The sequence below is a fragment of the Neofelis nebulosa genome, chromosome 3 (genome assembly GCF_028018385.1).
Source record: "Neofelis nebulosa isolate mNeoNeb1 chromosome 3, mNeoNeb1.pri, whole genome shotgun sequence".
NCBI lineage: Eukaryota > Metazoa > Chordata > Mammalia > Carnivora > Felidae > Neofelis > Neofelis nebulosa.
In genome coordinates, this window is record NC_080784.1 from 204,921,684 (window position 1) to 204,944,817 (window position 23,134).

General features: G+C 67.8%; 1 protein-coding gene across 6 annotated transcripts; it reads right to left on the reverse strand.

Moving 5' to 3' along the window:
* Positions 1–367: 367 nt before the first annotated feature.
* On the reverse strand, positions 368–22,523 carry DOK7 (docking protein 7). 6 transcript variants are annotated; one of them, XM_058719657.1, is made up of 7 exons: positions 22,319–22,499; positions 22,178–22,223; positions 14,711–14,941; positions 13,554–13,754; positions 4,827–4,946; positions 2,982–3,101; positions 368–2,243 (listed from the first exon to the last, which is right to left on the reverse strand). In XM_058719657.1, exons 1-7 carry the CDS (start codon positions 22,346–22,348, stop codon positions 1,519–1,521), a joined length of 1,473 nt encoding a protein of 490 aa, XP_058575640.1. In that variant the 5' UTR covers positions 22,349–22,499; the 3' UTR covers positions 368–1,518. The 6 variants fall into 6 exon arrangements, with proteins under 6 accessions (XP_058575640.1, XP_058575639.1, XP_058575642.1 ...); XM_058719656.1 differs by having other exon boundaries at positions 22,295–22,495; XM_058719661.1 differs by having other exon boundaries at positions 2,135–2,243; positions 13,565–13,754; positions 22,295–22,494.
* Positions 22,524–23,134: the final 611 nt, after the last annotated feature.

Genomic DNA, 23,134 nt, shown 5'->3' on the forward strand with positions numbered 1-23,134 from the left:
ACACGACGCATGTGTGCGCGTGAACACACACACGTGCACACGCTCCACACCAGACGTGCAAACGCCATGCACACACACGCATGCAAATGTACGCAGCACACTTACCACACATGCACACGCGCTGCACGTGCACAACACACACACGTGCAAATGCATGCACACACACACACACACACACACAGACGGCTGTCGGGAGCCGCCTTTCCTTTTTCAGGTCTCTGGTGCGTTCAGACTTGAGGCCACTACAAGGCGCGGCCTCATGCTGCTCCCTGTGACCCACAGGCCCCCAGATTTCAGAGCAGGGGCCCCGCCGGGAGGGCCGGGGCGCGAGGTGGAGAGGATGGGCAGACGGAAAAGAACGAGACCGTAAGAAAAGAAAATTTTATTTCCAGTCTAAGGATGTATTACAAACAGCGTCAGATTCAAAAATGTAAAAGAGCGACAAACGTCTTCAGCCGACGGTGAAGGTACAAAGCCACGTATTTACAGGTGAGCTGTTTGCCCCCCGATGGGGGTGACTCCGGACAGCGCGGGACGGCGCCAACCGGAGCCTGGAGCGGCACAGGCCCCGCCTCTCGCAGGCGCACGAAGCCGCAGAGCGATGGGCAAACCAGGCAACGCAGCCGCACCCCATGCAGGCGAGCAGACAGACGCGGAGGGCGCCCACGCGCCCTCCGGATGCCAAGGGACGGGCCCCGGAGGCCCGAGCTCAGCCAGGGGGTGGACGAGCTTCCACAGGGGCCCCCTGGCAAGCTGGCCCTGCCGGGCTAGCCGGTGGAAGGGACATCACCACCCCGCCCCCCTGCTCCAGGGGCTGCGGCCGCGCCCGCCGGCCCAGCCCTCACCCCGGAGGCCGCAGGTTCAGGGAAAGGCTGGCGGGTGAGCCGTGGACACCCAGACCCTACAAGCCCCTGTACCTCCTGAGCCTCAGTTTCCTCCCCTGGTGGACGGGCCAGCAGTGGTGCTGCCTTGCAGAGGAGGGGCGGGGCGGGGCAGATCGGTAAAGCTCTCGTACGCACGACGTGCCGTGCTCCTGGCCCGGCAACCGGGGGTCTGCGGCGGCTGCAGGGGGACCTAACTTTTGTCGGGCGGGGTGACTGTGCACTGGAGGGGACGGATCTGAGGCGTGAGAGTGGCCGTCCAGCAGGCAGGCAGTGGCACAGGCTGGCGAGGGGCGCCCCCAGCCTTGCTCACCCCGAGGGCACGGCTTGAGCCACCTAGGACACAGCACCCTCCTGTGCCCCCAGCACCTGATCCTCGGGCTCTGGGACTCTGCCAGCCCCCGGCCTGCCCCGCTTTTCCAGAACGTACTTCCGGCCGCATCCCGGTCAGTCCCGTGGGCCCCCCCACTGCAGGCCTCACGCCCAGAGAGGAGGCGGCTCTGGGGTTGTCGCCGCTGTGCCCTCCCCACCGCGCCACACAGCGGCTGGCTCCGCCAGCAGCACAAAGGGTGCCCCCTCCCCTCCTGTCGGGAGAGACGAACCAGCCCCCCGCAGCAGCGGGCCTGGGCCACGGCTCTCAGGGAGGGGGGTTTACCTTGAGTCCTCCACAGACGGGACAAGTGGAAAAGAAAGCCGGAGGAAGCCCCGCGTGGGGACTGCCTGCTTCCCAGGCCCCGCCGGGGGCCTCGCTGCCCAGGGCCTCCGCCGCCTGTCCCCGCCGCCTCACGCCCAGCCAGCCGGAGGGACACCCCGCGGACGCCTGGCCACCCAAGTCCCCGGCCCCTCCGTCGTCGGGGCTGCCTTGTGCGGTGGCGGTCTGGTCCCTGGCGTCCCGGCACAGGCTGCGTGGCGTGTCATAATGTGGCCGCAGGGCAGCGGGCACTTGGTACTCGGCCGTCCCTGGCGGGCAGGCGCACAGGCTGGGGTCGGGCACCCCGGCCGCGGGTGGCAGGCTGAGTGAGGACCCGAACTCGTCTCCCGCGCGCCACACGTCCAGGCTGCTGCCCGCGCAGGACGAGAAGCTGCCCGAGTAGGAGGAGTGGCTGCCCGTGGCGATGCCGCTGTCCGACGAGCTCTGGCGGCCGACCTCCTGCAGCTGCCGCGGCCGCAGGGGCTTAGGTGGCGGCCTCGAGGCGCCCGGCGTGGCCTCCCCGGGGGCCTGGGCGGCTGCCAGCCCCGGGCCCTCCTGCGACGTGCCGGCCGAGGACGAGGACTGCTCGGGCCACGCCGTGAGCCGGCTGCCGGCACTGACGTCCGAGTGGCTGGCCTCCGAGGACGAGCTGGACAGGCTGCGGTCATCCCCTGAGACAGAGGGCAGGGGCGGGGCTGTCGAGGCTGCTCCGGGGCTCGGGGCCTGGGGGCGACGGCAGGCAGCACCCCCTCTCCGGGCTCCCCCTCTGCCCGGAGGCTCACGCGGGTCAGGCCGCTGCCCACAACAGGCCCCTCACCTCCTCCAGCCCCCTCTACAACCTGAGCCCTCCTCCCGCCCCCTTGGCCACCACCCTCCGGGAACCGACACGAGCCGCCGTAAGGTCGCTGCTCGGTACAGACTGAGACTCTGCCTCCGGGGGCAGGCCTGGACGGGAAGGGGGGGCCCCGGTCCTCCCGGTGCCCGGCATGGGACTGGCAGCAGTCAGAGAGGACAGACGGGCTCCCCACCCCCACCCCCACCCCCAGGCAGGCCCCTGGCCGGCTGCCAGCCCCTTCTGTCTGTTTTTCCGAAAACCAAGAGTCGCCGGGAGCTGAGAAGGGGCCCTTCTGTCTCAGCACGAATGGTAAAGCTAAGGCAGGAGAGGCCACGGCCTCGTCAGGCCACGTGGCTGGTGGCCGGCAGGGATTCAGACCCAGCTCTCACCGGCTCTCAGGCAGCACCACGCCTCTGCTCAGGGCCCAGGCTGGCAGGTGGTGTGTGTGGCATCACAAGCAAGGAACAAATGAGTGAGCACAGCAGAAGGAATGAATGAATGAATGAGCACAGGGGAGGAACAAACAGGAGCCCGGAGGTCGACCCCTTCCCCGCGGCAGGTGCGGCCCACCTACCTCCGCTCCCCGGCCGGACCACATGGGAGAGGAGGCTGAGCCGCTTCTCCAGCTTCAGGGCCTCCAGGGCCTCCTGGGCCACTCGCTCCTCCGCGGTGGGGGTCCCCCCAGGGCTCGGGTCTGCGGCAGAGGGAGAGTCAGCAGAGACGCGGCTTCAGCCCCATCCCCACGGGACCCCCAGCCGCAGGCTGCACGCTGTCCAGGACATCACGCGGGACCAGCACCGCCGGGGCCACGCTTGTGCTGATTCTGCCCCGAGGCCACAGCAGGGCCACAGGTGACCCCCAGGAGTCCCAGCTTCTCCCTACACCTACTCGCCAGCTACTGGACCCCAGTCTCAGGGCACCCGACCTGCCCCCTCCAGGCCCCCCGGCCACCAGCCTGTGTCCCGTGCCCGGAGCGGGCAGGCCCCTACAGGGGGCATGGGTCCTGGCAACGCCCGGGGCGGGGATGCCTGCGTGTCCTCCTGACCACTTCCTGTCTGGCAGCCATTGGGGCAGCAAGACACTGGCATCAGACGGGCTCCCCGAGCCCCTCGTCCACGTCTGCAAAGTGGGACCGGGCCAGGAACGCGCAGGGTATACTCAGGGTGGGGCGGACCCTGCCCTCCCCTCCCGACTGTCAGCATGAGGAGGCCAGCCTCCCTGGGTCTTGGTGTCCACGTGGCTCCGACCGAGCAGGGTCAAGGCAAGAGGACCCTGGACAGCCCGGAGCCTGAGCTGCGGACACAGTGGAGACTGCATGTCAGGAGAGCCTGGTGATCGCCAGACGCACAGGGCAGACCCCACCGGTCCGTCCACACCACCCGCCCGCACTGTCCTGTGCACACCTCACTGTCCACACCGCCCATCCACACTGTCCTGTCCACACCCTGCTGTCCACACTGCCCGTCCACACTGTCCTGTCTACACTATCCTGTCCACACCGCCCGTCCACACCTCGCTGTCCACACCGCCCGTCCGCACTGTCCTGTCCACACCCCATGTCCACACTGCCCATCCACAGTCCTGTCCACACCCGCCCATCCACATCCATCGTCTACGCCACACCTGTGGTTGCAAGGCAGGAGGGTGCCAGCAGAGGGCGCCACCACACCATCCAGCGGAGCCCAGACTGTGGAGGTTCAGGCCACAGGAGCTACCCCCTGGGTCCCCAGCCCATCCCCGCTGGGCCTGTGTGGGGTGTGGAGGTGGGATGAGGGGCCGCACCCTGGCTGTGCTGCCCACACAAGGAGGCCACAGATGTGAGCTCACTGACCACGTGCTGCACGGCCAGGGGCTGTTGTCTCCCACCTGGACAGCGGGACAAGTGCCACCTCACGGGGCTGCGGGGAGCACCAGCTATCCTGTTTACGTGCCACCCGGTGTGGCCTCGGGGACCAGCCTCTGCCCCTCCCGCGGCAGCTGGGCTCAGGCCTCCACACCGGCCCCGAGGGGAGGGCAGACCTTCCTCCAGTGGGAGAGAGGGGCCAGAACCTAGGGGTCCAGCCCTGCTCTGAGCCCCCCCAGTGCCTGGGGCAGCCTGGCCCTTCTGGGCTCTGGCTCCGCCCCGGCCCAGGGCTCGTGACGAACGCGCCCCAGCCTCACCCCCCCCCCCCCCCGTTGAGACTCCGCACACCAGGCAACCTCACAAAGCAGCCTCCGCTCCAGCTCGGACCCGGCCCGTCCTGACCTCAACCTACAGCACCTACAGCCGTGTGGGGTCAGGCCCCACCCCAGTCTGGCCCGGAAGGGCAGCGGGGATGCGAGCAGTCGCCCTGGGAGTCCGGCAGCATGAGCCCTCCCCGAGGTCAGCCCACCGGACCCGGCGTCCCCCCTCCGACCCAGGCCACCCTCCCACACGCACCTGGGAGAAGCGGCCGCAGCCCAAAGGGGCCCTTGGTCGGGGAGATGCCGCGGACGATACAGTCGAACAGGAAGCTGATCTGCTCTCCCTCGGCTGAGGACAGGAAGAAGACTCCGGCCCCTGCAGGGTGGGGACAGACCCTGCTGGCAGCCGGGCCCAGTGGCCGCCAGGAGGGACGGCGCGGGAGCCTGGAGCAGACCCGCAAGACGGCCACGCGGGGAGGGAGAGCCCCTGCCGGGCCCCGGCCAACCGCGCCCCGTCCTTCAAACCCACACGGCGCGTCCGGGCGGCCCCGGGGAACCTCGCTGCCTCTGTGCGCCCGGTCCCCCCTCTTTCTGCCAGCCTCCACGGGCCAGCAGGGAGAGCTGGGCTGCTTTGGGAGGATGTGGCCGCGGGAGGAAGCCCGTGAGGATGCCCCCGGTCACCGCAGGGGCAGGCGACAGGGCCGCCTGGGGCAGGGTCCACATCCCAGAACGCAGCCAGGAGACCTCCGCCTCGGCAGGTGCCCCCGTCCCGCTCTCCCGACCCAGGGCTGCTCTGAGGGGGAGGAAGATGTGAGAGCTGGGCCCGCCCCACAATCGAGGCGGCCACCGCCGCTGTGGCCGGTGACACGTCCCCCCACCGCACAGGCCCCCTTCCCGGCCGTGTTCTGGGGCAGGAAACCGGGCCACGGCGTGAGGGCTGGGGCTGAGGTCTTGCCCACGGGGCCCCTGCCAGCAGAGGGCAGGCCGCGTGAGTCAGCACAGCCTGCAGCCTAACCCCGCCAGGGTGAATGAAATCCCTCACCACCCGCCCAGTGAATGGGGACAGCGGGCCACGTGGACACTGGGCTGGTGTCACCGCACAGGAATCCCTCAGCCCCGCCCTCTGCCCGCCGCCCAAAGAAAGGCAGGCGTGCCCGTCCCTTGGCTACTGGCAGACCGGGGTGGGCAGGGGGATGCGTGGGCCGCCGGCCACCATCACGGCCTGCCTTCTCGGGCTCCCAGGGACGCAGTCCAGCCCCGACACGTGGCAGGGCCCCCGTGCCCCTCAGAGGCTGCACCAGGGCTGGGGGGGTGGGGGGGGGGGGGTGGGCGGGCAGCGCCCTCCAGCTGTGGGCGCTCCATCCGTCCGACACCCCTGGACCAGGTGACACGCCTGCTTTAACCATGAGGAAACTGAGGCCCAGAGAGGCCGCCGGGCCACCAGGGCACGTGCCGGCACCACGGGGCCTCGGGCCGGACGGATGGGCCCCCGAGCTGGGCCTTGCCAGCCGCCGGCTCGCGCCCCGCCAGTGGCTGAGGGGCCGGGGAGAGGAAGGCCGGGCCGCCGGCGCACAAAGGGCCGGGCCTCTAATCCCGAGCTTACAGTCAGCTGGCAGAGGTCACGGCACAGCCAGTCCCCCGACTATAAAAAACCACGTTACGAGGGGAGCGGAGCCGGCAGCCTTCCACCAGGCGTCTGCTGAGCGTCACGCTCCCCGAGGCGCAGCCGGTGAGGCCCGGGAGCCCGGCCGCTACCCCCACACACGCCAGCGAGCTGACGCCAGAGGTTCCCTGGGGACGGCACACGTCTCCCGCCCCCGAGGGAGGCGAGGCCTCCGGGACACAGCTCGCGGGGCGCGGACCGCTGGCTGGCGCTCGGGCTCCCCTCCCCCGCCCCAGGCTCTGGGACACCCGGAGCTCCCTGAAGTGGACGGCACACCTCCCTGTCCCTCAACACCCCCGGCCCCCTGTAATGCCACCTCACCTGTCGGGACCCTGCGTACCTAACGTTGCCTTTCCGGACCCCTGACCCCAGATCGCTCACTCGGGGCCGCTTTCGGGGAGCACCTCCTCTGGGGCGTCCCCTGTGACACCCCTTATCTGGGTGCCGTCCTGGCCGCCCAGCCTGGTGTCTTGCAGGCAGGGAACACTTCCAAGGCACTGGGCCCCAGTGTCCAGCCCAGGGGACCCCCAGCACTGGGGTGGGGGTGGAAAGAGGGAAGAAGAGGCAAACCGACCCCGCTCCCCCGACCCACGAAAGCGTTGCTTGAATCTCATTTGCTTGCCTGTTTGCAGGGCCGGAGGACGTAGGGCCACTCTGCCACCTGGTCACTACAGAGACAACCCCTGCTCCGCCTTCTGTCCCCATCCACAAAGCCCCACCCGAGGGTCCGTGTCTGCGACCATCCTGGGCCTTCCGGCCAGGGCCGCCCACCGAATGCCACTACCCGAGCGATCTGTCTGCCACACGGAGCAGGGACGAGCCACCCCACCCAGACCCCTGACCCACAGGGTCACCAGCAATGAAAGAACCACCGAGTTCTGGGGTGTCCCTTGCTCTGCAATAATCAACATAGGGAGACGGGGAGGAGAGTCTGCTGAGCGGGAGGCCAGCCCTTTGCTGTGGGCAGACGCTGTGGGCTCCAGAGGCCACAGGCAGACCTCACAGGCTTGGCAAATGCAATCACCCCCAGCCACGATCCCCAGTGGCATGGGTGTTGCACCCCACGGAAAGGGCCACCAGCTCCAAGGGGAAGAAAACACTCTTTCATCCAAACGTGCCATGTTCCCACTTCTGTGGGCTGATGCCCGTTGGAAGTTAGTCCTCAGATGACCTCCCATGTCCTGACTCTGCTAGCGGGTCAGTATCCCAGCTCCGCAGAGACAAGGACCACACGGTGAAGTCCCACCGGGGAGAGAGTGTTGAAAGCATCTGGAGGACTTCCGTGAGGAGAAGGTTCTAGAAAGCTCTGTCCAGGCAGCACCAGACCTGCCTGGAGTTAGACTTTCACCTGTGAGATACCCATGGCCTGTGAGTTTCCTAACAGAGTCAAACCTCTACTGATTAGAATTTCATTTTTCTCTGCCCTTGTTTTGGGAGGAAGGATCAAAGTTCAACTAAAGGAGTTAAGGAGTTCACTTGAAATCAAGTTGTAAAGTTCACCCGGTCATCTTGCCCACTAGGAAGACTGTGATTAAAAACAAAACAAAAACGGGGCGCCTGGGTGGCTCAGTCGGTTGAGCGGCCGACTTCGGCTCAGGTCGTGATCTCACGGTTCGTGGGTTTGAGCCCCGCGTCGGGCTCTGTGCTGACGGCTCAGAGCCTGTTTCAGATTCTGTGTCTCGCTCTCTCTCTGCCTCTCCCCTGCTCATGCTCTGTCTCTCTCTCTCTAAGATAAACATTTTTTAAAAATTTAAAACAGACAAACAAAAAAGAAGAAAACGGGCATTGACGAGGCGGAGTGGGGGACCCGGAAGCCCGTGCACCGCCAGCGGGAATGCACCCGTTTGGTGCAGCCCCTGCAGAAAACGGCGCGGAGGCGCCTCCGGAACTCAAACACAGAACCACCGTCCGGCCCAGCCATCCCACATCTGGGGGCCCCAAAAGGAGCTGCAAGCAGGATGTGAAAGAGGCACCCGACCCCCACGTGCACAGCGGCATTAGTCGCAAGAGACAAGGGAGGAAGAAACCAGCAGTCCACCGACAGAGGAAAGGACACACACGGCGTGGTCCAGCCACACAGTGGGATGTCAGCCTCGAGGAAGGACCCCCTGCCACCTGCCACCGCGGGGATGGGCCTGGAGGTCACGATGCTCACGAAGGCACAGATACCGCGTGGTCCCACTGCCCCGAGGAGGAGCCAGGTCATCGAGACAAAGTGGACGGTGGGCGTCAGGGGCCGGGGGAGGGGACACGGGGGTTAGCGCTCACTGGGGCCAGTGTCAGCCGGGGAAGACAGAAGACTTCTGGGATGGAGGGTGGGGACGGCCGCATGACCCCGAATGTACCTGATGCCTCTGAGCTGTCCACCTAACTATGGTTAAGATGGTAAATTCTGTGCTATGTATATTTTGCCCCAGTAAACAAACAGAACAAACCCCTCCTCCAGGAAGCAGGCTCTGTCCTGCCGGTGCCCAGGAGGCCCCCCGCACCCTCTTCACAGCCACCAGTGCAGGACGGAGCCCACACTGCAGGGCACTTAATGTCCTGGCAGCCACTCCCGCTAAGTGCCCGGCACGTGCCCCGATCACTGTGACAACCCGGCACACGCACATGCGCACACACGCACACACACACACACACGCGCGCACACACACACGTGCACACGCACACGCGCACACCCACATGCACGCACACACCCACGTGCATACATGCGCACACACACGTGCACACAACCACGTGCACATGCACACGCACGCACACCCACATGCATGCACACGCACACACGCACACACCCACGTGCATACATGCGCACACCCACGTGCACACACCCACACACACCCACGTGCATACATGCGCACACACACGTGCACACAACCATGTGCACATGCACACGCACACACGCGCACACCCACATGCATGCACACGCACACATGCACACACCCACGTGCATACATGCGCGCACACACACATGCACACACCCACGTGCATACATGCGCACACCCACGTGCACACACCCACGTGCACATGCACACGCGCACACATGCACACACACGTGCACACACCCACACCCACGTGCATACATGTGCACGCACACGCACATGCACACACGCACACACCCACGTGCACACACCCACGCATACTTGTCCCTGGGGCACAACGGCCCGGGCAGGACCCAGCACCACCTTGGGCAGAGTGTAGGGACATTGCCGGGTGAGCCGCGGCACTGGGCTCCGTCCCCGAGTAGGGGTGGCCTGTCTCCCTCGACGCCCAGCTTCCTGCGAGGTCCAGCTGAGGCCGCTCCTCGGTGACCCACCTTCCTCTCGGGCAGCCAGGCCCCCCTGGCCCCATGGCCACACTGGGTACCCAGGCACTCCCAGCTCAGGTAAGAGGCTCCTCAGGGCAGGTCTGGGATCTTCCACTTCTCTGCGTCTCCCCGGGGCCAGCTGAGGGCTCTGTCCATCAGCCCGTTCTCTTAAATGGTGTCCTGAGTGACCCAGCAGCCAGGAGGCCAGAGGCACCCTCCCAGCCTCCAGAGGCAGCCCCCGTGCCCCAGGTCCGGTGTTCAGGGCTGCTGTGGGAGGGCAGCAGAGGGCGTTGGCCAGCGTCCTCCCCATCCCTGCTGTGGGACACGGAGCTGAGCCGTGGGCCGGGAGCCTCGGGTGGAGACGCCAGCCCAGGCCCTGCTCTTTCCACGGAGCCCAGGGCCTCCCAGAGCCACGCCAAGGCTGGGAGACTCAGATTGACTCTCTGCCACCAGGAACATTGTGTCAACGGTGACCTGCTGACCCAGAGCCATCGGGGAAGGCGGGGCTGGTCCCATCGCCCCAGTCTATGCAGGGGGCCGGTCGGGCTTATCACAGGGATCTCCCCCTGAAAGAGCGGGACTCGGGGTCCCCTCTGGGGTGCTGGAATCTGTGCCCCACCCACAGCCGCCCTGGGGACTGGAAACGTCTCATACCTGTCTCATACGGGCTCTGAGTTCTCCCTGCCTGGCCACGTGCTCCCCAGCCCCAACCCCCACTTGGCTTGGAGAAGCCACCGAACACGTCCCTCCTCTGCCCACATTCCTGAGCTCAGAAACCAGGGTTCCAGCCAGCTCTGCCGGGACCACCCGGCATTCAGACCACCAGATGCCAGGGAGGCCGAGATGACGTATCAGCTGGACAGCACAGGTGCTTTGCAAGAGAGTTTCTCCCGGTTTAAGCCTTCGTCCTTTACTCGCTTGAAAGTCATTTAAAAATGCTCACTGTGCCCCAAGAGGCTGAAGCAGTGAGCTGGACCCAGAGAGCGGGGCAAACGAGCGGAGGAGGGGCAGCACGGACGGAGGACACTCCCAGGACATGGGCTGGGTGTTCCTGAGGGTCACCGTCCACGACGTGCCTCTGCCACAGGCTCGGGGACCTTTCTGCCACCTACTGAATTCCTCAGCTTCCAAGGACCCTGATCCTTTGCAAATGCAGCTGGCTCACGTGGATGTGGAAGTGCCCTCGAGATGCCCTTGACGGGGGTGGGGGCCGCCAATGCAGGGGACAGAGACCTCCTCTGGGCCCCTCCTGGACACTTCCACCGGCCTTCAGGCCCAGCTCTCATGCCCATCCCGGGCTCTGGGTGGCCCCCTTTCTCCCATTCCCTGTCACACCCCTAAGCCCTAACCACACACCGTGGGCCGTCCCCAGAGACAGAGAGGCCACACTGGGAGACCCTGGACTCCCAGCCAACAAGCCCACTCCCATCTGACTCCGAACAGGCCACTGCCCACATGCAGGCCACAGAGAGAAAATGCCCACCTGGAAGGTACCCAGAGCCACACGGAGCCCTCACGTAGCCGGCCTGATGCCCCCCTACGCCTACCAGGCCAGGACCCCACCTCCACACCCTCCAGGGTCCTGACCCCACCCCTGACAGTCACACCAAATGTCTCAGCTCTCTGAGAATTTCCTGCTCTCTGGAGAATTGTCTGTGGCCGAGGGCCAAGGGGGTGTGGTCCTGGGGGGTGCGGGGGCCGGGCTCGGGCTGTACCAGGGGAGGGAGATGATGTGAATTCCTTACACCCCAGACCTCCCAGGACCCCCCCATGATTCCAGCCCAGCTCTCTGTCCTCCAGACCAAATGCGCCCAGGGCCACGGGCCTGTCAGGATCCAAATTCTAAGGCCTTCACATCATGGGTTGAATGGTGTCCCCAAAGGTTAGTTACACCCGAAAATGTGTCACTTGACCCTATTTGAAAAAATGGCCTTTGCAGGCATAACCGAGAGAGGCGAGGCGAGGGCATCCTGGCTTGTCGGGTGGCCCTAAATCCGGTGACTCGTGTCCCATGGAGTCGGAAGAGAAGGCCCCGGGAGATGGCCAAGTGACGACAGAGGAGAGACTGGAGTCACGTGGCCACAAGCCCAGGGCCTCCTGCGGCCTCCAGGGGCCGGAAGAGGCAGGAGGGAGGCTCCCTGGAGCCTCTGGAGGGAGCCAGCCGGGCCCACACCCTGACTTGGGACAGAACTGTGAGGGAACCGTTTCCGTTGCTCTGAGGCTCCGGTTTGGGATAATTCGGTCCGGCGACCCCAGGACACCGACTCACGCCCCGCCCTGGACCTGAACTACCCTCCCTCCCCCCGGGACGCCCGGGCCCGAGTGGCCTGGTGGTCTGAGCACACGTGCAGGGGTGCGCAGTCCCTCTACCCGCAGCCCTGCATCAAGGACAGCGTAAAGCCCAGCTTACGTGGGCAGAGCCGTGAGAACTTGTCCCTGACAACAGAGCCGCACGCGACCTGTCCCCCCAGGCGTTTGGACGGCGGCCTCTGCAGAGCCGGGGGCAGCAGGGAAGCCTGAATCCCCAGAACGTCTGTGCTCCCGGGTCAGCGTCCCGCAGCGGGGCGGGCGTCCGGCCCGCCCGGGAACAGCATCAGGACGGCCCCAGAAGGGCTCCCACTGCATTGCCGGCAGCCCAGGGAAATCACAGCAGCCTCTGCCCACCAGAGCCAAGGCCCGACGTCTGGCGCTGTTGATCGGCAGGAGGGAGCCCACCCCGCTCTGAGGCCTCCGAGGGAAAACGTCAGTGCGTCCTATCACATGGCGGCTGGTCCCCCGGGCGGCGTGCACCCCGTCCTCAAAGCAGCCCCACATATAATGCCCCCTCCTCCAGGGGAGACCCAGCGCACCGTGGCCCCCGGCTCTGACCACCCACACAGCTGGGTGAGGGTCCCCTGCCCCCCGCGCCGCTCTAGACCCCAGAGCGCTGGGACCTCCACTGTGCCAGAACCAGGGGCCCCAAGGGCGCATCCAGCAGGGGGCACCAGCAGGTGTCTCACCCGTCCCCGATGCCGGCCCAGAGGAGGCTCCCCGGCAGCTGGGCCCACCCCGGGGCTGCAGGGGCCACCGCCCAAACTGCCCCAGCCCGCGGACCCGCCACAGCCAGTGACGGACGCCCTGCTGCCCCGAGCGAGGGCTCTGGCCTCACCTGCTCGTTGGTCTTCGAGGCTGACGACTTTTCTCCTGGACACAGGGCCCCGCGGGCCGCCTGCCACACAGGGCCGGCCCCCACCTCGAGACCCGCTGGGACACGGCCCCGGCCAGCCAGGTCCACCCTGCCCGCCCTTTGCAGAACGAGGGCCCAGCCGGCCGGCACGCACACGGCCTCAAGCACAGCCCCTCTACCGGGGGGATCCCGGCAGGACCCAGGTCCCAGAGCCCAGTGGACGCCACCCAAACCTGGCCGAACGCGTGTGCCAGACCCTGCTGTGAGCCCCTGCGGTTGTCACCCTCACGTGAGCCTGTGGGGTGGGGGACTGATACCCCTCTGTGGAGCACGCAAGGGAGCGGGCCCCAATCGCCGTCTGGGGGGGGTCCCAGGCTGAACGGAGATGGGGGCGCACAGCTCCCCCCGCCCCCAGCCCACCCGGCGGCCCTCGGGGCTCTGAGGGGGGCGCATCTGTAACATCGGGACAGCTTTTCACCTGCCCCGCCCCCGGGCATGGTGCGTCCACGGGGCATCCTTGGTCCACACGTGTCCCGGCATACCCCCCCCACACACACACGTTCATTCTTCCCCCCTTTTTGTTTCTCACTCAGTCCGAACACTGTGACTTCAGGCACAAGGCCATGCGTCGTGACAGGCAGGCCTGGCTGCAGGGGTGCGGGTGGGCTGCAGCCGGAGGGGCCGTCCTCCCTCCTCGGTGGCCTCAGCGCTGAGCACTGGGCTGTGAGACACCTGGCCTCGCCCACCACGTTTCCAAGACGCCAGCCAAGCGAGCACACGGGTGGGGCGGGCGGCTCCAGGCTGAGGGTCTTGGGGTGAAGCCGAACTCCGAGCGGCCCCGCATACTTACAGTACCCACACCTGGTCCCGCCTTCGAAGATGAATCCGCTGGGCACAGCCCCGTAGCGCCGGAGGTCAGACAGCTTCCACTGCCCCGTGACAGCCGGAGGGATGTCCCTGGCCAGGACGAGGACGTCGTTGCAGAGGTGAAGGGTGGCGGGGCCGCTCTCCAGCTTGGTGCCTGGAGCCACCGTCACGTGGAACCTGTGCACTGAGGGCAGGGCAGGGGCGAGAGGGCATGGCTGGGAGCAGAGGCCCGGCAGAGGGGGCAGCTCCCAGGCGTCCGTCCTGAAGGCGGGGTGCCCTCAGCTCCTGGCCCGGGCACCCGTCACCACCTCTGTTTGGAGGCAGGCAGGCCCTCGGGGGGGGGGGGGGCCGCCCTGCCCACGCCACTCCCCCCCCCCCCACCCCCGTCCTCACAAGCCGGACTCGGCCTCAGCCGGCTCCCGAGAGAGCCCCCTCCTCGGGCCCCCAATGCTCAGCGGCAGAGGCCAGTGAAACTGTAACGATTATTTTAAGCAAATAAAAATTAACGCAAAAGTCCGTGAGAAGCCAAGTATCAAAGGTTTGAATAAAGACGAGGCTGCTCAGGGTTTCGGGGTTGGGTCAGGAAGGAGGGGGAAGGGCCGTGCAGGCTTGCAACCTGTCCTCCCCCCAGATGTTGGTACTGTGTTCATCACGGGCTTGTGCGAGATCTTGACGTTTCTAAAGGCTGTGCTCCTTGGCGTCCGCTGTGAGGGCCACCCGCCCTCATCCGGGCCCTCCTCTGGGCCCGGCCTGGCCACCCCGCCTCCCTGGCTCAGGCGCCCCCAGCGGGGTGCAGCGGGACGCTGACTGTGGCCTCGCTCCCCCAGAACCTGGCTCCGGGCAGGGGAGGGGCCAAACGGCAGGCCTGTGGAAGCTCCCTCTGCTTGGCCAGCGCCCGCTGATGGGATCGAGTCAGGAGCTCGGAAGGTCCCGGGGCCCCAGCCGCTCCCCCCCCCACGCCCCTCCCCTCACAGGCCCCGAGCGCGACCACAGGCCCCAAGCGCAGAGCCTGGTTGGGGGGGGAGGGGCTGGTGCTCGGCAAACCCTCCCGCATCGCACCCTGGAGTCGCATCGCGGCCCCTGCGGCCTGTGGATGAGGGCCCCACGGGACGCGGGGTCTGTCGCCCTGGCCTCACTCACCCTCACCGAGCGCGTAGCGGATCCGGGCGTCCCAGGCGCACATGGCCTCGCGGCTGTCGAAGCCCAGCATGACGGCCTGGGACAGGCAGACGATGGCCAGCGTGTGGGCCAGGCCCTCGTAGGGCAGGCCGGGCTCCAGGCCGCAGATGTCCTCCAGCATCAGGCTGCTGCGCTCCCGCAGACCCTTGGCTCGCTCAGACTTGTCCTTGTAGGCCAGCATCAGGAGGCAGTCTGCGAGGGCGCCGGACGAGGCACGGTGGGCTGGCAACACCACGCCCCAAGCCCCCGGCGTCCCCCGCCCGGAGAGTCCCGGCTTTGAGGTACGACCCCAAGCGAGCCCCCCAGCCGCCCTGAGGAGGCACAGTCTCTTCATCTTCCAGGGGCGTCGCCCACCCTGCACGGCCCACGGGCCACAGGGGCAGAAGTGGGCCCAGGACATTGGGCCCGGCCCCATCCCCCACCCTGCCCCAGGCTCTGGGACCCACAGGGGCCACCCTCAGGGGCCGCCGGGCCCACGGGAGCTGTGGCCCGAGGCCTGCAGGGACGGGCCCCCTTCCCGTGCACCTCCTGGGTCTCTCGTCCTCCAGGGGGTACGCTGGACTCCAGCCCTCGGGGAGGAAGCCACTGCCCCCTCGGGCCCACTGCCGGACCCCATGCCAGCCCGCCCGCAGGACTGGCAGGTGCCACGCCTCGGTCCTAGAGTCCCCGTTTTCCCTCAGCATCATGGTCGCCGGCCCCGTCATCCCAGCGGGACAGCAAGCCAGAGCCGCTGAGGCCGCACGCGGCCCCGGGCGCAGCCCCCACGCCGTCCACCTGCACCAGTCCAGGCACGCCACAGAGGATCAGATGGCCCTGGGCCCCCCGCGGGCCTGCCTAACGGGGCGTCCCCACCTGTCTGGGCCCCGGCCACCCGTTCTTCTGTGAGGGTGGAGGGCTCGGGGGCCCGACGTGATGCCAAGGCACCTTTCAGTGTGAGACGCCCCAAATCCCACCAGAAAGCTGGAGGAATCAGGCCCCTGGCGAGAGCCAGAGAGGGTGGGGGAGGAAGCTGTGGGGACCCGCGGAAGGGGTGCGGTGACGTTCCCACTCTGGCCTCTGAGAGCAGGGCCCCCCCAACCCACGTGACCACCAAATCCCGCAAGGACTCGACACACACGGATCACTGCAGCCGAATCGGGGACAAGTCACGGTTGTGAGCCACGTGCTTCCTGCCGTGCGAGGCCCGGCAAACCACAGCAACGGCCCCTCCGAGGGCCCACGGGGGTCCACAGACCTCCCTGGTCAGGGCCAGAGGGCAGCGCCAGCCCCCGACGCACCTCTGTCCTTGCGGCATGAAGCGGCCGCAAAGTCGGGGGGACCGCGAGCCGGCTGCCCGTCCCGCTCGCAAACCCGTCCTTCGTGTCTGAGACGCTCACATCAGGAAAAAGCAAACACGTTCCCGTTTTGAGGGGGAAAAGCCCAGAAGCCACAGAAACCCACGTGCTCCCCTGAGCCTTCCGGTGTGTGTTCTCTCCCAGGACCAGCCCGGGAAGAGGCTGTGGCTTCGGCCCACTCCCTTTGGAAGCTCACAGCCGGGCCACAGAGAAATAAGGCACACGGGCTGCAAAGGACACGTGTCCCCTCACGTGTCACCAGAGAAGTCAGGCCCGGGAGCCAAGAAAGAGCCCGGGTAAGGGCCTCCGCACAGGACAAAGGGAGCCAGGGAGGGCTGCAGGGAGGAGGCAGCACATGTCAGGACAGCCCCGCCACCCGGCCCCCCACAGCCCCGCACACAGCGACAAACAGCTGCCACCCGGTCCCTGCAGCAGGCTCCGTGGTCGCTCACAGCACTTTTTCTAGCCAGGTCTGTGCCTTGTCCGTTTGCTGTCCCCACTCCCACCAGCCCCACAGGTGGGCTCTTGAAGGCAGGCCCACTTCTGCTTGTGCACAGTGACATCCCCGGTGCCCCGCATGAGGACTGCGCGGGGTGATCTGTCAAACGAAAGACTCACTTTAGGCCCGGCCCGACCTGCACGGCAGAGCGAGACTGTCACCTCCTTTGTTCTAGGAGTTATGCTCCCAGGAATATAGCCACAAGCAGGGTCAGCACACCTTCCTGTAAAGAGCCAGACAGTAACTGTTTGGCTTCATGGGCCACACAAGGTCCGTCGCGGCGGCCCGACTGTGAGGACAACAGAGTAACACGCGAGTGAGTGGCCGTGTTCCGATACAACTTTACTACAAGCGGCCCGCCGTGGCTCGGGGCTGTGGTTGGCCGACTCCGGGGCTAGAGTCGAGTCGGCTACAAGGGCCACGCCCTCCGGCTGCCTCCCGCGGCCGGGCGGGCGCCCCCATCCCAGACCTGCGCACCCGTGGGACGGGTTTTGGGGGCCCACGTGTGAGCGCCACACGTGTCCCCGAGCCTGTCCAATCTCCTCGGGCCTGAGCAGCCGCCATCCAGTCCCGTACGGACACAACCGCGGGCACCCTTGCCCATCCGCCGGGGGCCGATCAGGCCCCGGAAGACGCGTCCACGCCTGACCCCAGAGCGTGGGAGCACCACCTTATTGGTCAAGTTAAAGACCTCCAGGTGAGGTGGTCCCGGGTCGTCTGGGGAAGCCCAGATCTAACCACGAGTGTCCTCACAAGGCACAGGCCAGAGGACAGACGCAGAGAGGAGGAGGCCACGTGAGGACAGTCGCAAAGTGATGGGGCCGCAGGCGGAGCGCCTCAGCCACCAGGAGCTGGAAGAGGTGGGCGGGAGCCTCCCCAGGGCCTTGCGCGAGGAACGTGGCCCTGCCGACACCTTGATTTTGGACCTCCAGCCCCGGGGACCGTGAGAGAGCGGGTGTCTGCAGCCCAGGAAACTGGGACGTCCTCCAAGTCACTGCTCGCGTTTCTAAATGTGGACGGAAAGGCCGGGTACGGCCACGGCCACGGCCTGGTCTCGGCCAGAGCAGCTCGGGTCCACCCCATGCTTGGTGCTCTGAGCCCCCCAGCAGCTCGCCTGGGACCGTGGGGAGGGGGCTGGGTGGACGCAGTGACTGTGCGGCCCATGGGGCCCTGCGACTGCAGCTGCTCCCGCCACGTCCCCACCACGTCCCCGCCACGTCCCCGGGGGCAATGAGTTGGTCTTATTTTTAAAGCCCGCCCCCGGGGGGGAGTGCACCAGAGGAACAGAAATTCTCCCTTCCTGCCCGTGACAAAGCAGGGTCGGCCGGGGTGGGGGGGGGGCACTGACACTGCCTGCACCCCGCAGACACAGGGCTGAGGAACGTACGCCCCCCGCCAGACAGCCCCACGGGGCACCCCACGGCCGCGCCCCTCACAGGAAGCCCAGAGGGACGGGTCCTGCGGTGAGGCCTCCGGGTCAGCGGCCCAGGGAGCACACCGGGCCACCCACTGGAAGGGCCTCTATCCAGCTCCTGTCCACGCGGGCCGGGTGCACCCTGCTCACAGCAGGAGGGCCGAAGGGTCTCTGTGACGTGGCTCCAGGCGCGGGAGACAGAGCCGTCCACGAGCCAAGAGAGGGCGTGGCCCAGGGCAGCGGGCGGCTCCCTGGAGCATGTGGGGCCATCACGGTGAAAGGAGGCAGAGGAGGCAAGGAGGTAAACCAAGGCACCGAGGGCTGACAGGCGCACACACACGTGCACTCACCCACACAACACACACAGACATCCACGCACGCACACACTTACACGCACACCTCCACGTGACTGCTGTGGCCGCCGGGCCCCTCCCTGTGCACGGCTTCCGGGGTGGGAGGCTGGCTGACCCCGTCCACGACTGTCGACCCACCCCCAGCGCTCAGAGCCCCCGCTTTCCGCCCGCGGGATGGACGCCACCCACCGGGCCCAGGCCAGGTGCTAACACGGCCTCGCCACCCTGCCGGCGAGCTCAGGGTGGCCTGGCAGGGGACCTCAGCGCGGGCCTGGGACAGCCCCACAGCATCACTCGGCACTGGGGAGATGGCTCGCCCCTGGGTCCGCCCCTGTCCTCCAGCAACTTCCGCCTTGCCGGGACCCCTCAGCGCCTTCCCACACCTCCCACCCTGCGCCACAGGCTGGTGCGTCTCCCCAGAAGCCCTCGGCCCAGTTCATTGTGCTTGTGAGCAGACAGGGGACCCCGGGGGACAGAGCCCAGCCCTCACAGAGCTGACACCCAAGAGGGGACAGGGTCAAAGGAGGCCACCATGGGAAGTACTGTTGAGGGGACGGCAGTGGCTGCGGGGGCCCCAACGCGGGGCCGAGACTCTCCCAGAGGGCACAACAAAAATGACTCCCAAGTGATGCAAGGAGCCAGTGCAGCAGCCCTGCAGGGATCAGTGCTGTGCTACAGGGAACAGCCAGTGCAAAGGCCCAGAGGTAGGAACGCAGAGGGCCTGCGGGCAGGAGACGGAGGGAAGAGTGGCCCACGCTGTCTGCTGGTCAGGAGGGCCTGGTGAGCCCTGGGGGCTGTAGGCAATGGGGGCTCAGCCTGGCTGCGCCCGGAGAAGACGCCTGGGGTGAGAGCAGAAGACCCCAGGCTCCTGCGGCTGGTCAGGCAAGAGGTGCTATTGGCCCAGGCTGGGCGGGGAGAGGGGGCCAGGGGCAGGCTCTGCACTAACCATGATGACAGCCTGACGGGACCTTCCCCACAGGACTTCTCCGGGGGCAGGAAGAGCAGGCATCACACTGGATTGGGGGGGGGGGGCAGGGGACGCCCTGGGAGGGGGCTGCGGGGGCGGGGCTTGGGCCACTCCGTCCTGGACACGTGAGCTGGAGAGGCCCATCGGACACCGCACACGCAGGCGGCTGGACGTGGGCGTCTGGAGATGTAAAAATAACTGTGGGGTCATGAGCCCTCAGATGCGCTTGCGGCCAGGGCCGGAGAGCCTCGGGGAGGGCCGGCTGGGGACAGGCAAACCTCCGGGCCTCCAGGCTCAGGGAGAGGCCGGCCCAGAGGGTGGAGACGGAGGTGGACGCCCACGAGACGCGGCAGAAGCGGCTGCTGGATTCAGCCCTCGTGTCACGGTGACCTTGACACGGTGCCTTCAGCACAGCAGCTGGAAGAGCCCAAGGGGACCCCTGCTGAGGGGGCGGCAGCCTGGGGGCAGCTGGGAGCAGCCGGGAATGGGGCCGAAGCCGGGAGGGCCCTCGCTGAGCCTCAGGCGCAGGATGGAGTGTGGGCCCAGCCCGTCTGGGATCCGACCCAGGAAGGAAACAGTTCACGGTGCCGGAGGGGGTGGGGGGGGGGGCGTGCAGGTCTGTGCGGCTCACAAGGACGGGCCGCCCAGAGAGCACAGGCATCAGCGGGGACACGCAGGCTGTCGGTGCTCAGCCCTCCCGCCCGGTGGGCCGCACATGCGCCCTCAGCCGGGAGCACGGCGAGAGCCGCATCTGGACTGGTCCAGGTCACACGGTGCGTGCGGGCGGCACTGAGATCTGAGCTCGGGGTTCCCTAACTCCCGGTCCTGAACCCGGGGCTGTGGGGATCCCAGGCCCCTTCTTCGATGTCCCCACGGGGACAGGAAGGCTGGCCACCACTCACACTCTGTCCTGGGCTGCCTGTCCAGCCTGGGACTGAGCCCATTCCCGTGGGACACAGACCCTCCCTGTCACCAGCACCTGGTGCCTGGCCCACCTCAGAGAAGCTGCCAGCTGCACGGGGCACGTGCCGAGGCCCCGCTCCCGGTGAGTCTGCGTGGCCCCGGGTGTTGCCACGGCAGCTGGGCTCACAGCCCCCACCAGGCTGCCTCTGGCTGGCGATGCGGGGTCCTTGCCATCCAGGACTGCAGGCAGGGGTGGGGGTGGGGGGGGGCCATCCTGGGTTCAGGGACACGAGGTGATAGATGCACGGCTCAGAGGGGCGGGAGGGAGCCTACCTTCCATTGCCCCTAATCCCCTCCCACCCTGCCGGGGCTCAGGGGCTCTCCAACGCAAGGCCCCGCCTGGGGTGTCCTGCCCTCTCTCCTCCCACGGCCCCCCTCAAATCCAGAGCTGGCTCCTCTGCCGGAGGCTCCTCCCTCTCCACATCCTGAGGTGCTCTCCGCACCGGCCCCGCACTTCCTACCGCTCCTATGCACGTGGGAGAGCCCAGGCAAGGCACCATGGACACCAAGTCCTACAGACCCAGATTCTGGATGCCGGGGACCCCTGCACACTCCGCGCAGTGCAGAAGGACCCTCCCTCCTCAGGCAGACCCACGCCAGGCTCCAGCAGGAAGCTCTCTTGGATCCGGAGGTAAAATCCACCACCAGGGGCTGCAAATCACACCCTCCCACGTGAGAGAGGGAGGAAGGCCACAGAGACCACCTGTGGGGCTGCTCCTCAGGTGGGGCCGAGCAGGCCCTCCCTGCTCCTCCCCCATCCCACCAAGCAACCTGCCGCCAGCCCCCCACAGCCACGAGCCTCTTCAACGTTTCCGAGGGCCTCTGCCCCGCTGCCCTCAGCCTGGGCCTGCCTCTCCATTCCCTGCCTTCCAGGGGCCACTCGGTGTCCCCACCCCTATGCCTCCTCTACCGGGCCTCCCTGGAGCTTCCCCTGGACAAGACCCCCGGGGCACTAGGCACAGGGTCTTTGCATGAAGAACTGACTGGCTGTCAGTCAAGCCCAAGACCCCTTGGAGGGGAAGCTGAGGCCCAGGCAGGAAGAGGGTGTCCAGGACCAAAATCAGGCCCTCGTACTGCAACTGTGGGCAGGAGCAGGGCAGGGAAGGGGGAGGGGACCCGGGAGGGGGGACCAGGGAGGGCGCCCGGCCCCCACCCCCTTCCAGGGAAATGGCAGACACCCCAGGCGGCCCGGAAGACATTCCAGCAGTCCCACATGGGGGGAGGCAGCGTGCACTCACACCCCCAGCACCCCACACAGACCCCAGGGTGCTTGGGTCCGCTCCAGGGCACCTGTCTCCCCAGACAGCTGCAGCCACACGGCTGCCGATCCTCCCGAACGCACAAGAATGAGAAGCCCAAGTTCGGGGCTCTCCGCGCGGGCCTGGCCTTCCCCGCCCCCCCCCCCACCCCCAGAGCTGCTCCCCCCAGCCAGGGCAGACTTTTCTTTTCTCGGGCACAGAGGCAACACAGTTCCCACCTGGTGGCCCAGCCTCTGCCCACCTGGGGAAGGTGGGAGCGCCCCCGGGTCAGCGCCGCCGGCAGTGTCCACACTGGGTTCCGCGGCACCACTCGCCCCCCCCCCCCCCAGGGCGCACAAAGCCGGCCCCTCCCCCCCGGGGCTCCCTGCTGCGTGTTGGGGGAGGGGAGAGCACGCCCGCACCGGCACTCGTGACCCCTCCAGCCTCCGCTGCCCCGCAGGCCCCTCCCGGGGAGGTGCGGGCGCCGGCGGGTCCCGGCGTCGGGCAGGAGCAGGCCGAGGCGGCGGCGCTCTCCGGTTACAGCCCGCGCGGCGCCGCCGGCTATTTCGGGCGAGCTGGCCGCGCTCCGGGCCGGCGCCCGAGGCCGCGGCGCCCCGCGTCAGCCCCGCGCCCCGCGCCCGCGCCCCGCGCCCCGCTCACCTGCCACCGGCGACGGCTTGCGCAGCACCAGCCACCTAGTCTTCCACTGCGGGGACAGAGGGAGCGTAAGCGGCCGCCGCGCCCCGCGCCCGCCCCGCGCCCGCCGCGCGCCCCGACCTTCTTGCCGTCCCGCAGCTTGACCTGGCCCTCCACCAGCGCCGCCTCGGTCATCTTCTGTCATGGTTCCCGCGGCGCCCGCCGCGCCTCTCCCCGCCGCCCCGCGGCCGCCCGGCCCAGGGTCACTTTCAAAATAGCTCCGGGCGGGCCGAGCGCCGGGCGGCGGGGGCGGGCCGGCGGGGGCGGGGCGCGGGCGGGGCGCCGGTCTCCCCCTGCGCCGCCGGCCCCGCGGGGCACCTGCGGCCACCTGCGGCCCCGCCCTCCGGAACCCGGCCGCCTGGGTCGGACGCCGCGCCCCCACCGCCCGGATGGGGGCGCGGGGTGGGGGGTGGGGGTGGGGGCGGCTTCTCGTCCAAAAGCAGAGGCCGCGACCTGGCAACCGGAGACACGTTCACGGGGCGTCTTCCCCCCACCTGGCTTCTCCCTCCGGCACCTGCCCCTCCCACCGCCCCAGGGCTGTCACCAGACACCCCTGACAACCCACTGACCTGGGACGACTGGGGCCTAGGAGGCCGCCTCGCCCCCCCCCCCCCCCCCCCCCCCGGCCCTCCAGCCCCCTCGCCTCTCCCAGGCAGGGTAGTGGAGTGGAGGGGGAGTCCATTCAAGCCCCCTGGCGGCATGGACCCCAGTGCAGGTGGGACTGCTGGATTGCTGCGGGGGGAGGGGGGCGTCCGGGTCTCTGTGCGTGGTCTCCCCCACACCCGGCTCTACTGCTTGGTGGGAGACCCACCAGGAGCCCCCTTCACAGCAGGAGGTGGGGGGCTCTGGGCTTCTGGATTTTTCCTCCTCCACCCTGTAAACCCTGTCCAGCTGCCCTTGGTTCTTCCAGAGCCCAGGGAG